General features: G+C 39.9%; 1 protein-coding gene across 1 annotated transcript in view; it reads right to left on the bottom strand.

Annotated features, from left to right (window-relative positions):
* The window catches only part of PCNX2 (pecanex 2), a 357,992-nt gene that overhangs the window by 64,762 nt on the left and 277,435 nt on the right, over window positions 1–15,795 (bottom strand). The window contains exon 23 of the mRNA XM_075532150.1: window positions 14,911–15,040. Coding sequence (XP_075388265.1) covers window positions 14,911–15,040 — 130 coding nt within the window. The remainder of the gene's footprint in view (window positions 1–14,910; window positions 15,041–15,795) is intronic.

Genomic DNA, 15,795 nt, shown 5'->3' on the forward strand with positions numbered 1-15,795 from the left:
TCTCCACAGATGTATAATATTTGATTCTCGTATAGTTTATTTGGTATAGTTTACTCATATGTGTAATCATGGTTTGTTGTTAAAAGGGTATTTTCAATGAATAAGGTATTGTTTTGAAAAATTCTATCATGTGATCTCCAGTGTTGCTTCTATCGAAAAGGGCATATTTTCCTAACTACCAGTCTTTCTTCCTGGTTTCCATCTTTCTCATTCTGATCACCAGTATTTATCAATACATCTGTTAAAGCAAATTGATATTTGATCAATTTTAGACTAAAGTTGGTAGAAATCTTGGGTTTCTGCATCTTTGGAATTTGTGGTCTGTGCATAAATTTGAAGAACAACAATATTAATTGGTCTTCCTTATAGGAGTATGGCTATTATTCTATCACTGACAGTGTTGAACTTCACTGTTGCACTTGCAATGTACTTTTTGATTATTGAAACAATGGAATTTCTCTTCAATTTGTCATTCCCTGCATAGTCGATTATGTTTGTTAGATTCAGATTAGCCGATATCCGGTAGTTCAGTTTACTAATGTCTAGGATATATTTCTGTGCACAGTACAATTTTTGATGCTTTCCATGCTTCATACTTGCAACATTCCAATTACTAAAGGACAAAGATAGCACTTTCTGCTCATTTTGAGTTGTGCTTCATCAACAAATGAAGGTCCTGAAAGCTTTGCTCCAGCTCATTAGTATTGTCAACTCCACATGGAGTTTATGGTTAGTTGCCATTGAGTTGGCACTCAGTTTACTGCCACCCCTTGTCAACTGGGATTGAATTGCTTTTATTTCTAGAGTTTACATTGGCTGATTTTCTGAAATAGATCATCAGACTTTTCTTTCGAGTCTGTATTAGTCTGTAAGCTCTGTTGAAAACTTCTCAGCACAATAATAACCTGCAAATGTCCACTGACGGATGGGTGATAGCTGTACATCAAGTCCATTGACTGAGACCTGAATCGTGGAAGGTGAGACTTCTACCACTGAGCCACCATTGCTTCCAGTTAATGGAGTTCGTTGTTGTGTTGTTAGTTGCTGCTGAACCAGGTCTGACTCAAGGCAATCCTTGGTGTGCAGAATAAAACTGCTTCACTGAGTTCTCAAGGCTACGGCCATTACTTCTGAAAATAGGCCATCCAATCTGTCTTCTGAGGCAACTCTGCATCGGTGCCAACTATCAGCCTTTTATGCTCTACAAACACCAAGCCAAACCCACTGCCTTTCAGTTGATGCTGAGTCCTGGTGACCCCATAGGACAGGGTAGAACCACCCCCAGTGAGTTTCCGAGACTGGAACTATTCACCAGAATAGAACACCTCGCAGCGACTCCTTTAATTGGGTTTTTAAAAAGCCAAACACATCATCCACACATGGATGGGTCTTTAAAGCTTTAATGAGGACCCATGTCCAAAGTCATCAGTGAAAAAGAGTATGACACCCGGTGTTCACATGATATATGAATATAAAATAGATACAGTATATTTAAAAATATTAATATTCCTGCCTTTCTTTCTTTAGAATAAATCTGTTCCATTGGCAATCCTTCTCTAAAAGCCATAAAACCGAGGGCTGTCCCTCTCTTATGTTCTGTGGTGATTCAGAAAAGGGTTCTGCCCTCACACAGTGTCAGGTATGGGCTCCCTGGAAACATCCATCAACCTGAATCTGTCACAGAACTTCAAGGTGACCTTTAGGCATGGAATCAGTTGTACCAGTCAGACAGGAGACAGGGGTGAGTGGGGCACATGCATATCTTCCTACAGTCACATATCGCCTTCAGAAATCTTCACGATCCAAATACTTCAACCTCTCAGCAAAATGGATCAGGACCCTCAATGAAATTAATCACCATGGCATAATGAATTTTTAAAAACCTCTAGCTAGTGTTATTGGAGAAATGTAACATGCTAAAGTTCTTCAAAAGTGTCATCCTTCAGGAATACATTTGCATAGCAGCTCATCTCCACACCTCAGGTGTCAAGCCTTACCCCTCAGTGTATGCCTGAAGACGTCCTTACCCATCAAGGAAACCGAGAGGGGAAAGAGAGCTCAGCATTTAGTGTCTCAGGCTCAACAGTAAGGAGAGTGAGGTTTAGAATTCCTTCAGAGGAAATGGAGGCAGATAAGGAAAGTGATCCTTGGGGGTAGAGGGAATTATGAGTTGGCCTGCTAACCAGAAGATCAGCAGTTTAAATTCACCTGTTGCTCTGAAGGAGAAAGATGAAAGTTTCTGTTTGCAATCTCAGAGACCCAATGGGACAATTCTACTCTACCCTGTATGGTTGCTATGAGTCAGAATCAATTCACTGGCAGAGGGTTTTGGATAAGGAAGTAAAAGGAAACAGCCTAAGTGAGCAATAGGTCAAGACTCGTGGTACTTAGTCCCTGAAGAGATAATAGGAGGACACGAACATTACTTCATCAAAGTAGAAGGTTGGAGGGAAATATTCCTTCAATCAAAGCTATCACTTACTATTGTTATTATTATTATTTGATTTTGAGTTTTACTTGATGAAGCATAATACGCAATTTATCAACTTATGCAACTGAAAGGTGGTTGGACCTAGTTGGTTTTAGGACTGAAAGTAGTGTCATCAGGAATAAGTCTCTGGGCTCTGACTCCCTTTGAGCCTGAAACTTTATTCAGAACCTTAGCCTCTGGAGGTCATTGAGGCTTCATTCCCTACTCTAATCACATGGGAAATGCCTGCAAGAGGGGCACAAGTCTGTACCCAGACATACACTGTTGTGAGCATAGTTTCTCAATATGAGACATTCCTCACTGTGGAATGCTGCAGGTACATCTGAAGCGCCAGCCTACCTCTTGAGTATTTTCAGATCTGGCTGCAACACTCAACAGAAGTCTTGTGAAAGATGTACCCTCTCCCCTATGAACTACCTGAATCCTGGCTTGAGGACATCAGGACGCCTCAGAAGACAAAATTACAAACCTTGAATGAGTTATTCTGACCTTGCAAATTGGTCCTCAGCTAAGAGACTCCATGCTTTTGAGCTATCTAGCATTTTTATGGTCCAATTATCACAAGTATAAAAACTCAGCCTAATGTTTTTATAAATGAACTTGGCTACGTCAAGCAGTCTGGCCCACCATCAGCACAGTGAGGTTTGGAGCAATTTCTGCCTTTAATGTTCACTTTGCATCATAGGTGACACATTTAATCTCAGTAGCACCTTCAAGTGTGAAAAGCCTGCAGAATGATTTATTTAAGGACTGAAAAAGATCTATCTGAAGTAAGCCCCAGAGGTATGAGTGATCTCGGGTTCATGGACTGTTGACCTGCCTTCTCTTCTCTACATGTCCTTCTACGTATAGAGGGCTCTTGGTAATGACACCCCCTTCCCAAGGCTGTCGTAGGCAAATGTCTTAACTGTATTCACTAAAAAAAATTTAAAAGTGTATGTGTGTGAAAGGCACAAGAGGCGTCAGGGCATATTTGAAACTGTTTAGGATTCAGAATAAGGTTAGCCCCCAGTCAATAGCTTTAGCGTAGCTGCTAGTGTAGGCAGCTACACTACAAAATAAGAGAAGAATGAGACCTCACTTACCCTGCGTGGTAAGCAGAAAATACAGTAAAGAAAGTGAGCGGGTATTCAATCAAAAGACAGGATGTCGACTGCTACAACTGCTGCTGATGCTGTGTTTTCCTGTGACCATTACTATTATCACTCATAATACCATATCTTGAGCCCAATATATGCCAAGTATATCTTTGTGAGGCACCTTTAGGGAACTTGTGAAGGATCTTTGTGACATCTCTGAAGTAACAGAAAAAAGCACACTAAACAAAATATTGAATCCATTGTCATGGTATATTTAGGCACCTTATAAATATACCCAAATAAATTATGGAGTAACTTGACTGCAAGCGAAACCTATAAATATAAAGGGAGGGCAAATGTTACTTACAGTGCTGCATTTGGTATTAAACCTGCACATTGTAATAAACTTCTTGTTGTATACTTAGAAAAAAATATTTCCTTTTGAGAAGCTCAATGCTTTGCACAGAAATATTTTATCTCATCCTTAAAACATGAAAACTAATACAGAACATCCAACAGAAATCCTCTTCATTTTGAAAAAGTAAAGGGCAAAATTGAAAATGTCTTTCTCTGACTACTTTAACCAGAAGCAGACATTCCTGGATTGATCCTGTTCATTGTCATTAACAAATCACAAATAAGGAGACAGATGACAATGGGCAAACACACCTGGATATAGCACAAAGTAGGGGGACTGGAGAATGATGAATGACATATTGAAACTGACCTCCATGGACTGGAATGCTGAGCTGAAATCAGTAAGATCAGAGTTGATAAAATAAATGCACATTTAAATTTTTCATTTAAAAGAATTTTACTAATCAATATTGGATGATTGATATCTAGCTTAGTAATAGTGTGTTACAAAATATTTGAACAGTTTTCTATTGTAAGGGTCATAAATGAGAGCAGAACATCTTGCTCACACACACACACTATTGGGTTTATTGCTTTGACCTGATTAGATCACATGTGGAGTAGGTAAATTGGGATAAGGAGGGGAGGCTTAGGAACAATCCAGTAAACGTTTGGATGTGATTAGGACGTACCATGTTTGAACCATTTTGTACAAAGAACAATAGAGCTGTTTAATCGGAAATGGAGGTTGGCACAAAGAGGAATAACAGCCTTCAAACTGGTAAAGAATGGCTTGTGTAGAAGGCAGCATTCTGCTGGTAGCTTTAGAAATAGTGGGTGATACTACAAGGAACAGATCAGCTATGACAAAGTACAGAAGAGTGGTCTCGTGAGGTACAAAGTTCTGCTCAACCATGACTAGAATTGGGGGAGAAGAGGGAGACTCTATAATTCCTAAAATTCCATGCTATTTTCCCTTCTGTATTATAGATTCAAGAATAGGATCAAATAATAACAGACTAAGATTCATGAGATCCTATGAGATTAGCTAAAGTAGTTTGTTACATGATAAATCATAAACTAGTGTTATGTAACTCTCCTGCTATTCCACCAAAGTGGCTGTGATGCTCAAAGATCAGGGCTGCAGCTATGTAACAAGCTGAAGACTCAAAATAAGCATGGTATTCAACAGGATAAAAGATATTTACTGGACATGTCACAACCTGCTGACTACAAATGTTACATGATTTATGCATGTGTTTTTTAACAGATTTATATAATTGTGTTCTACTTCTTCAGGAAGGATTTTAGGTAGGTTATATGAATGTGTAGATTATGTAAGGTATATTCACTTAAAAGTTGGATAAGAAAAGAAAATATAGGAAAGATGGACAAAATCGGGTTGAGAAAAGGGAAAGGCATTCTGCACATACATATATACCACAAGAAAGTATATATATATATATATGGCTTCTGAGAGTACATGGAGATAGGTATACTATTTTACAGATAAGTTAACTGATGCTCACAAGTTAAGAAATTTCCCAAAGTCAAACACCCAACTAAGCATATGATTAGAAGTTTAATCAATCTGACCACAGAAGCCATGTTTCTGATGTATAATCATCACTTTAGGAAGAGACAAAGATTCCGGACAGTAGATTATTTTCTCATTAACTAAGGTGGAACCAAGAAAACTGCATGTAGGGTCTATGCTTTTGCACAAGAGTCACACAGAATTATCCGCCGCAACTAAAGTCCAGCACAATATACTCACATAGTATACACATTTTCTGACAAGGAGAATATCCAGAATGATTTCACATTTATAAACCAACCTGGAGGCTGGGGAGTCAAGATGCTGTACAGGTAAAATCACTCGCCTGGTGCTCCTGTTGTAAGACCACAAAATTAAGACAGAAAGAGGCTGATATTGGGAGGCTAGGTGCTAAAAATAAACTCAGTGTACTGGGGTCTGGTTCAGATGTCCCCTTGAAATTTGCACCCATGAAGCAATTCAAGAACTTGCTAAAATGCTCTTAGTTCACTGTGTCTGCCCACAGATTCCACTAACATCTCGTCAGGTCCAGAGGGATGGAGTCAACTACCACTTTCTCCACCACGATCCAAGACCCACATCAAGGAGTGATTTTCCCAGGATTCTGTCTAAAAGTGGTCATAATCTCAGGCTCTCCGAAAACCTCCAAGAACTAGCCACAAGACCTCACACTGAAGTCCCCCTCTCTCCTATCTGCCCTGTTCCTGTGGTCTAAGGCTTTTCAGCTCCTCTCCTCAGCCAGGAATCGAGTGGCTACATCCGCCACTCCCTTTTCCCCTCTCCACAGCTCCATGCCTTCCAGTGTAGGCAGATAATTAGATTATAATTTGCAGCAATTGAAGAGCCATTGGAATATTTACATGTGGCAGAACAGAATCCCAGAGCAAACCTGCACTGCTGGGCAGGATAGAGCTGGGAGTGACACAGGATTGCATCTGGGGGTGAATTTACATCCACTGGACCCCACACCTACTCTGCTAATCTGGTTCCTCTTCCCTGGGGGACAGCATGGCACAGCTCCAATACCAGGGCACCCCACAAGCCCATTATAAAAAGGAAAAAGAGAAAATTTCATGTTTTCTATTCCAGGCTGTGTTCCTTTGTGTAACTTTATACCATAAGCAGCCAGAACTCAGTCCATTAGCATACCATTAAAATAGAACTCTGACTATTAGCATACAATTAACATAATAAGACAGCCAGAACTCTAATCCCCAGAGCACAGCCTAGGATTTTAACATAACAAAACAGGAAGCTAACATTTTCTGATTGCAGTCCAAGCCAAAAATTGGCTCTACCAGTTTTGGGCTCCACAGAGAATCTTTAAAAATCTGAAAATTGTGACCAGACAATCTGTACCAGACCATTGCCCATGCAGCAGGCCCTCCACAACCCGAGCCAGTGGCATACCTACAGTTGACTGCCTCAGCCCAAACCTCGAGGCCCCCAACTGCTGCTGCACCCTGCCTACATAGCAGTCCAACCCACCATCATAGTAGGCCACAGGTAGTCTTTGAAAACACTCTTACCAGTTACAAAGAGAAAGCTCAGCGCCCATCAGTCTTTGAGAAACATGGCACTCAGTTCTTTCAAAATGGCATGCAGACAGCAATATAGCACAACACCCTCAATAAGAAAACAAGAAAAACAAAACACAACAACAGAGGAAATCCTAAACCTAACAATGCTCATAGAAGAATCAGACGTCAATCTGCCACAAAAAAGACATCTCAGCATTCTCCTTTGAGTAGTACAGGACAAGAGGGAAGCAACTACCAAGATAACATTAACTCAGAGGAAAAAGAAGTCAAGAGTGAGGTCCCCAACATAAAAAGCACACTTATATAAAGGGAAATAGGAAAACACCCAATACAAAAGCTACGAGATGAAAGGAATCAACCCACACATGGTGGTAATAACTCGGAATGTCAACGGCTGAACACACCTATTAAAAGACAAAGGTTAGCAGACTGACTCAGAAAACATAACCCATTAATCTGTTTCCTGCAAAAGACATAGCTTAAGCTCACAGACAAAAATCAATTAAGAAGAAAAGGCTGGCAGGAACTATATCAGGCAAATGGGCAAATTAAAAATAAAACAGGGGTTTCAATCCAAATCTCCAATCCTAACAAAATGAACTCAAGGTGAAAACCATAACAAGAGACAAGGAGGAGAATTATAAAATACTCAAAGGATCAGTAGACCAAGAACCAATGAGCATAATAAATATATATATGCACCTAACAAGAAACCCATGACATTCATCAAACAAACTATTCAAAAAGAAATGACAGACTCAACAATCATAGTCAGTGACTTTGAAACATCTCTATCACAAAGAGATCACTGGGAAAGAGGTTTAGGATGAGGACTACAGAGCTAAACATTACAATTAGGCAACAGAACGTGATAGACATTTATAGATCTTTCCATCCAAATGTAAAAATTTCACATTCTTTTCAAGTACACATGGCTCATTTTCAAAAACTGACCAGATGCTGGAACACACAAGTCAAGCCTGAATAAACTCAAACACATAGAGATTACTCAGAGAGCCCTCTAAGGCCACCATGCCATAAAGCTGGAGCTCCACCAAAGGACACTAGAGAAACAAAAACAAACAACTGGAGGATGAATAACGATCTTTTGTGAAATGAAGGTACTGAGCCCAGATCAGAGAGGAAATTAGGAAGTTTCTAGAAACTAATGAGAACAAGAATACAATGTACCAAAACCTGGGGGATACAGAAAGTCAGTTATAAGAGGAATTTTGATAGCAATTAATGCATATATGAAGAGGAAGAGAGACTTATGACTGATACACTATCACAAAACCTCCAGCAACTAGAATAGAGTCTACAGAACAAATCCTCCAATAACAAAAGAAAAGAAATAATAAAAATCAGGACAGAGTTAAACAAGTGGAAAGACAAGATAATAATGCAAAAAATCAATGTAGCAACAAGCTGGTTCTTTGACAGGACCAATAGAATTGAAAGACCGCTGACAAACTTAACCAAGGAAAGGGCAAACATCAATAGCCAGGATGAGGAATGAAACCGAGAAAACACAACAGACTCCAAAGAGATTAAAAAGATAATCACAAAGTACTATGAAAGCCTGTATTCTAATGAATTCAACAATATGGAAGACATGGACAAATACTCTCTCCCTAGATTATCCCAGATAGAGGTCAAAGAACCTCAACAGACCCATTAAAAGAAGGAATAGATATGGTTATCAAGAAACTACCAATAATAAAAGAACGCAGACCAGATAGCTTCACACGACAATGCTTCACAAGGATTCAGGGAAGAGCTAACACTGATTCTCTAGAAATTATTCCAGAGCATAAAAAAAAGATGGTAAACTCCCAAACTCATTCTATGAAGCCAGTATACTTTGATATCCAAACAGGACAAGGATCCCACAGGAATAGAGAACGAGATACCAATATCTCTAATGAACATAGATGCAAAAATCCTTAACAAAATATTGGCCAATAGAAAACAAAAGTTTATAAACCATATCATCCATCATGATCAGATGGGATTCGTTCCAGGGATGCAGGGATGGCTCAACATCCAAAAGTCCATCAACATTTATTCATCACATTGATATGAAAAAGAATAAGAATCACATGATAATATCAATAGCCGCAGAAAAAGCATTTGTCAATATCCAACACCCATTCATAATGAAGACATTAAAGAAGATAGGAACAAAAGGAAAATTCCTCAAGTTAATATAAACTATTTACGAAATGCCAACAGCCAACATCATAGTCAATGGAGAAAAGACAGAAACAATCCCACTGAAAAAAAGGACCAGACAAGGGTGTCCTTTATCCAGACTTCTCTTCAACATATTACTGGAGGTCCTAGCTAACAACATAGGTAGCAGAAGGACAGTGAAGATATCTAGCCAGGAGAGAAGGAGGTGAAACTCGCTATTTGCAGACAACATGATTTTATACATTGACAATCCCAAAAGCTCCACAACAGGAGCACTGGCAGTGATAGAGGAATATGGAAGAGTGAAAGGATATAAAAAATCTATTGGTTTTCTATATACATCAGACAATTACAGGACCCTACCACAGGAAACCAAAAGCAACCTCCACAAATAGAAGAATATTCCATGCGCATGGACTCAATAGAGTAAAGTCTTACCCAGGCACTATATAAATTTAACACTATCCCAATTTAAATACCAACAATCTTCTTCAAAGAAATGGCAGTACTGGCCACCGATTTCATATGGAGAGGGAAGAAGCCCAGAATTAGCAGAGAACCCCTCGAAAAGAAGGACAACGTTGGAGGGCTCACTTTACCTGACTTTAACTCCTATTACACAGCCACAGTGGTCCAAACAGCATGATACTGGATTAATGTCAGATACTCAGACCAGTGGAAAAGAACAGAAATAAAACCATCAGCATATAGACCACTCATCTTTGACAAGGGCCCCAAAAGCATCAAGTGGGGGGTGGCTGGCCTCTTTAACAAGTGGTGCTGGAAACAATGGATATCCACATGTAGAAAAATGAAACAAGAACAAACTCAAGGTAGATCACAGACCTAGAAGTAAAATCCAAAACTATCAGGACCATCAACAAAGGAATCAGGATAAACCTAAGAACTTTGGCACAGGGAATACATAAGCTAACTGCAGCAGAGAAGGGTACACACACAGGGGAAGCTGAAACATACAAGTGGGATATATGAAAGATCAAAAACCTGTGTGCATCCAAAGACTTCACCAAGAGAGTATCAAGAGAACCCACAGACTGGGAGAGGATTTTTAGCAATGACACAACAGACAAGGGCTTATACTAAAATATGCAAGACCATCCTAGCCTGCAAAAAAGATGAAAAGAGTTAACCCCGTGAGGAAGTAGGCAAGGACCTGAACAGAAGTTTCACTAGTGAGGAGACCTGAATGGCCAATAAACATCTGAGAAAATGCTCCCAATCATTAGCCATCAGAGAAATGTAAATTCAAACAACCATGAGATACCACCTAACACTCTTCAGGATAGCCCAAATCAGAAAATCAGAGAGCAATAAATGTCGGAGGGGATGTGGCAAGATAGGAGCTTTCCTCCACTGCTGGTGGTTGTGTACACGTACAACCATGAAACCTATGTTTCTCTTTAGCTGTTATGTGTATTTTCCTATTCCGGGAATACTTTCTATTTTACTATTTTTTATATGCGCAAACCAAATAGTTACCAATGAGAGCTTATATTCTTTTAAGGATCTGGGGAAAAAAAGGAGCTGAAAATAGTTCCTTTAGTACAAATGCATTGGCTGAAAAAGTTGGTGACATGAACGAAACACTTTGTAGCCTGAATGTCTGCTTATGTTAATGATCAGGTTTGATTATATGGTGATTGCTTACATACATTGAAAAGAATAATAAATTATAACAGCAGAATGTATTTCTAAAGCTTTCTAAAATCCTCTTACATATGGTGCATTTGCCATTGTTGTCTGTTGTCTATAGATGAAGACATTTACTAGGTGAAGTTCATAAAGACAGATTTGAAAGACTTTTAGCCAAGAGCACATCAGTCCAAAAGAGAATGATTGAATTGTGGTAAAAGCAAATCCGGATTGTATTTATTTTACTCCGAAATAATATTGTTGAATTTATTTGATTTATAAAACAGAGAGCACCTACTAAGTGCGGGGCTTCATAAGGACACTAAGCTGCAGAATAAATGAGTACAGAACGAAAGATGCTAATAGTCTCTGCCAACTCTGAGTAGCATTTACTTACAGCCGTAGTAGAAAGGTTCTTTTCCACAGATGGCTGCTGTGTTTCCCAACTTACCCGCCCTTTTTGAACCTTAAATTCCCATCCAGAGGTATGGTCTAATTTCTCTCCCTGTGAATTTGGATAGCGCTGTGACTTGCTTTTAATTAAGAGAATGAGGCAAGATTGATGCTGTAAAACTCCCGAGGCTAGGTCAGAAAAAGCAATGCAATTCCCAACTCGCTCTCGAGAATTGTTTTTGGAACCTTATGGCCACCATGTTGTGATGAGGTCAAAACTAACTACCCAACAAGCTACAGGGGAGCGCTGTTATTGGCGATGGTGGGAACACCCCCATCCCCCAGAGAAAATGACACATACCAAAAGACCACTCAGAAAGCTGTAGGACTCCCTTTGTAGCAGGTTTTCAACTTGTGGGCCGTGACCCCTTTGGGGGTCACACAACCTTTCACAGGGGTCGCCTGATTCATAACAGTAGCAAAATGAGAGTTATGAAGTAACAACAAAAATAATTTTATGGTGAGGGGGTCATCACAACATGAACTGTATTAAAGGATCGTGGCGTTAGGAAGGTTGAGAACATTCCCAATGAGAGAGAGATCCTCTGAGAACTAGTTGGGTGAGCTAATTACGCTGGGCCTGTGAAGAGGCTGTAGGAATAGGGTGGGTGAGGAGCACACGTGTGTAGTCTACCCTAATGAGGCATAGTGTTAGGGAACAGAGAACCCAGAAATTCCAAGACAGGCCGATCGGAGGAAAAACAAACTCGCCATGGTTATACAAGAGGCGCTCATTTATTTTTTACTTCCCCTGAGTATTAAAATACAGAACACCAATGGTGTGGTGGTTACATGCTGGGCTTTTAACTGCAGGTTCTGCCATTTGAAACCAACATCCACTGCACAGGAGAAAGATGAGATTTTTTTTACTCCCATTAAGAGTTAGTTTTTGAAACCCACAGGGGCTATTGTACCGTCTTAGAGGGTCACTCTGAGTCAGAAACGACTTGATGGCAGAGTGTGGTTTTTACTGTAGAGAGTATTAAAATAGTTTAGTTGCAATGTTCACTCACTCAAATCAAACTCCAGACCCGGTACCATCGAGTCCATTCTGACTCATAGTGATCCTATCAGACAGCTAGAACTGCCTCAGTGGAGTTCCAAGAGAATAGCTCTACTGATGCAAAAAGCCTCATCTTTCTCCTGAAGAGTAGCTGGTTGCTCTTGAGATTAGCAGCTCAACATGTAACCACCACGCCACCAGGGTTCACTAGAGACCTGAAAACACTAAAGACATTTGGTAAACTACTCAAAATAAAACCCATGGGGTTGAAATCTGCAGAAGCAGAGGTGGGGAAGGAAGAGAAGGCCAGGGGGTGGAGATGGGGTGGGAGTAGGGGACTCCAGATAAACAGTGGCACAGTTTGCTACATTGATTGCCAATGGCTACTGGCAACATATTGGGTAAGATGTGCTTGTGAGATAGCCTAAGGACAGTATCTTGTTATGAGGTCTTTTAAAAGATTAAACAGTAAAAAAAAGTTAAATGCAATCAATTCAGTTAACCTGGTGTGTTAGTCTGGGTACTTTAGAAAAACAAATCCACAGAAACTCATGTATAAGAGAGTTTTATATAAAGGTTAAGTGTACATCAAGAAAACATCCCAACCTAGTGCTGCCCAAGCCCACAAGTCCAACATTAACCCCTATGTCTGACCCCAATCCACAGAGTCCTCCTCTATCTCACAAAACACATACAATAATGCCGACTGCAGGAGGAAAGCCGAATCAGTGAGTGTGTAAGTATCTCAGCACTGGCAGGGGTCTCCACATGGCTGCTTCAGCACCCAGGGCTGCATCAGGGAAGGTCCTTGCTTGCTGCTTCTCTTCAGGGGTGTCTTGTAGGAAGTGACCCTTGCCAGCAATAGCAAGGAACTGGCTAAGGCAGCTGCACCCTGATCCGACCATCACAAAGCAAGAGACCCAAGAACTCAAAAGGCTAGGCTCACCGAGCCATTTATCTCTCCGCCCTCTAATTAACCCCACATGTGTTTATTGGCCAGGTTGGCACAATAAACTCTAACTATATCACCTCACTAGTTACACCTTTGAAACAGATTGATAAGAAAGTAATAAGAAAGATGACAGGTAAACTTTTCAGACAACTAGAAACTGTTGTTAGTTGCTATGGAGCTTATTCTAACTTATGGTGAGCCCTTGTGTACAGAGTAAAAATAGTGTTCCAAGTCTGTGAACTTTCAGCCCTGTGATCACCAGGGCTGACTTTGGAGGCGCCTCTCAGTGAATTTGAACCATCAACCTTTCTGCTAGTAGTTGACCCTTTATCTATTTGTACCACCCAGTGTCTTCTGGAAAGAAAACCAAAATTTAACAGCTTAAAATGGATTGACTAAGCTTTCCAGAATATTAGCAGGGATCCAGAGACCCTGATGGGATTTTTTTTTACATTTCCTTTTCTGGTATCTACCACTACTTCAGTTTCCTGAATTTCCGTCCACTGATCCTTCAGACAATGGGATTCTGTATTCTGATGGCTTATCAGAGGTAACAGACCTGCTACAAACTGGGTACTAAACAAGATACTAAGCTGTTTCTCCAAAGTGGCTCCTAGTAACAAGTGACCTAGTAAAAAGTGGAATACCTTTCTGTATGTCCCCTGACCCTAGTGTGCACTTCAAATCTTGAGTGTCACTCATTTTATTTACAAATTTCTGTACCTTCCAGAGTTAATGAGCTCTGGTGCGTGTATGTGTGTGTGTGCGTGCGTGCACGCGCATATTGGCTAAGATCTTAACTGTGAAATTAAAAGTTGGTGGTTTGAACCCCCCCAGCCATGTCACTGATATTTTTTGTTTGTTTGTGCATGTGTTTGTGTGTGTGTGTTTGTTTGTTTTTGAGAGGCATGATTCTTACTTGTTCTAAAAACGTCTCTGAAATTGTATTCTCCTAAAAACAGCTGAAAGACAAATTGCTGGCAATTTTCTTTTACTCTCTGGCTTTATAAATATACATTTTTAGGCAAACATAAAGGAGTACTATTGTTTTGTGTATATTGCACGATTGCCTTGATGCTCCCCAACCCCCGCACACACACACCAAATCACCTCCCTTAACAGCATGGGTTGTCAGTGGGGCATTCTGTCATGGGTAGTTTTACTCAGGACACCTCTGGTTGTGAACTTTCCGGGATGCTTAAGCCTGGTAAGTACTTTATAGCATCTATAAAGATGGGAACTGGCCTTCTACAGCACAGCTCTCATTGCCATTGAGTCAAAAATAATACTCTGGGTTCCTGAAAGTGATTCATATGCTCAGGGGCTAACTAAAAGGCTAAGTGTTGAGTCTACTAAAGAAAGGTCTGGCTATCTGCTTCAGGGAGGTCACATCTACTGAAAACAATATGGAGCGCAGTTTTTACTTGTTCATTTATAAACCACCCTGTTTGGACTGGAGACCTCAGGCCCCAGCACTGAGTAAGGCACTAGGCACAAGCATCGTCATGAGGGCAGGCCTTCCACAGCCAGCTGCAGAATGACACCGGGAACCTTGGAGTTGAGGAAGGGAAAGCAGGAAAAGCACACCTTAGAGGGAAGGAAGTTAGAATGGAGATTAAGATCTTACTTGTAGCTTTTCTCCCAGAATTTGACAGGCCTGACATAGGATGTGAGGAAAATGACACTCCCAAGAAATGGGCTCAGAGGAGTAGAAAAGATTGAGGTAGCAATCATTTGAAAGAAAAGCATTGCAGAATCTGAGAATTTTGAGTTAAGGCAATGACATTTTTTCATTGTTATGTTTTAAAATACTATTTTCGATTTTGACTACCTTCGTTTTAAACATTGCTTCACACGGGAAGGAAAGAATATTTCTTTAAGAGTTCTACATGTTTAGAAATATTAAACTGTCAGTAGCATCCTGCTAAGTCTCATCACACCATCATGTAAATGAAATGATACTCATAAAAATCCCAGTGGTCGATTTCTGATTCGTGGCAAAGAATAAATATGTAAGGATTGAAAAGAAAATTTTCCTTATACTAAGATATCATTAACTGAACAAAACACACTGTGGTATATTATAAGTAAATAAATAACTATTTCATAATTAAGTTTCATCAATAATTAAAATTATATTACAGTTCTTTAAATAAATAGCATTACTCTAGAAGGTATCATCTCTGCTTCATAAAGAGTATCTTTCTACTGTTCAAAATCATATATTATTTATCATACATTAAATACCAATGACTCAAGTTAAGTCACTCCTAGGTTATAAGCTAAGAATTAATACTTATGAAAGCATTGCCTTTTTGTTGACCGGGTTGCTCACAGTTTATAGGAGTTTCTCATTACTATCTTTCCTCAGTCTCATGCACCCTGGCTGACCAGAAGGATAATTGCTCAGAATGGAAAACAGTGTACCAATACTGTTTTGGCTTTGACCTGTAGCTTTCTGGAATTGAGGGAGGTGCCCAATAGCTTTCTTCCTAGTCGCTCTCTGCATCAT

Source organism: Tenrec ecaudatus, chromosome 1, assembly GCF_050624435.1.
Source record: "Tenrec ecaudatus isolate mTenEca1 chromosome 1, mTenEca1.hap1, whole genome shotgun sequence".
Taxonomy (NCBI): domain Eukaryota; kingdom Metazoa; phylum Chordata; class Mammalia; order Afrosoricida; family Tenrecidae; genus Tenrec; species Tenrec ecaudatus.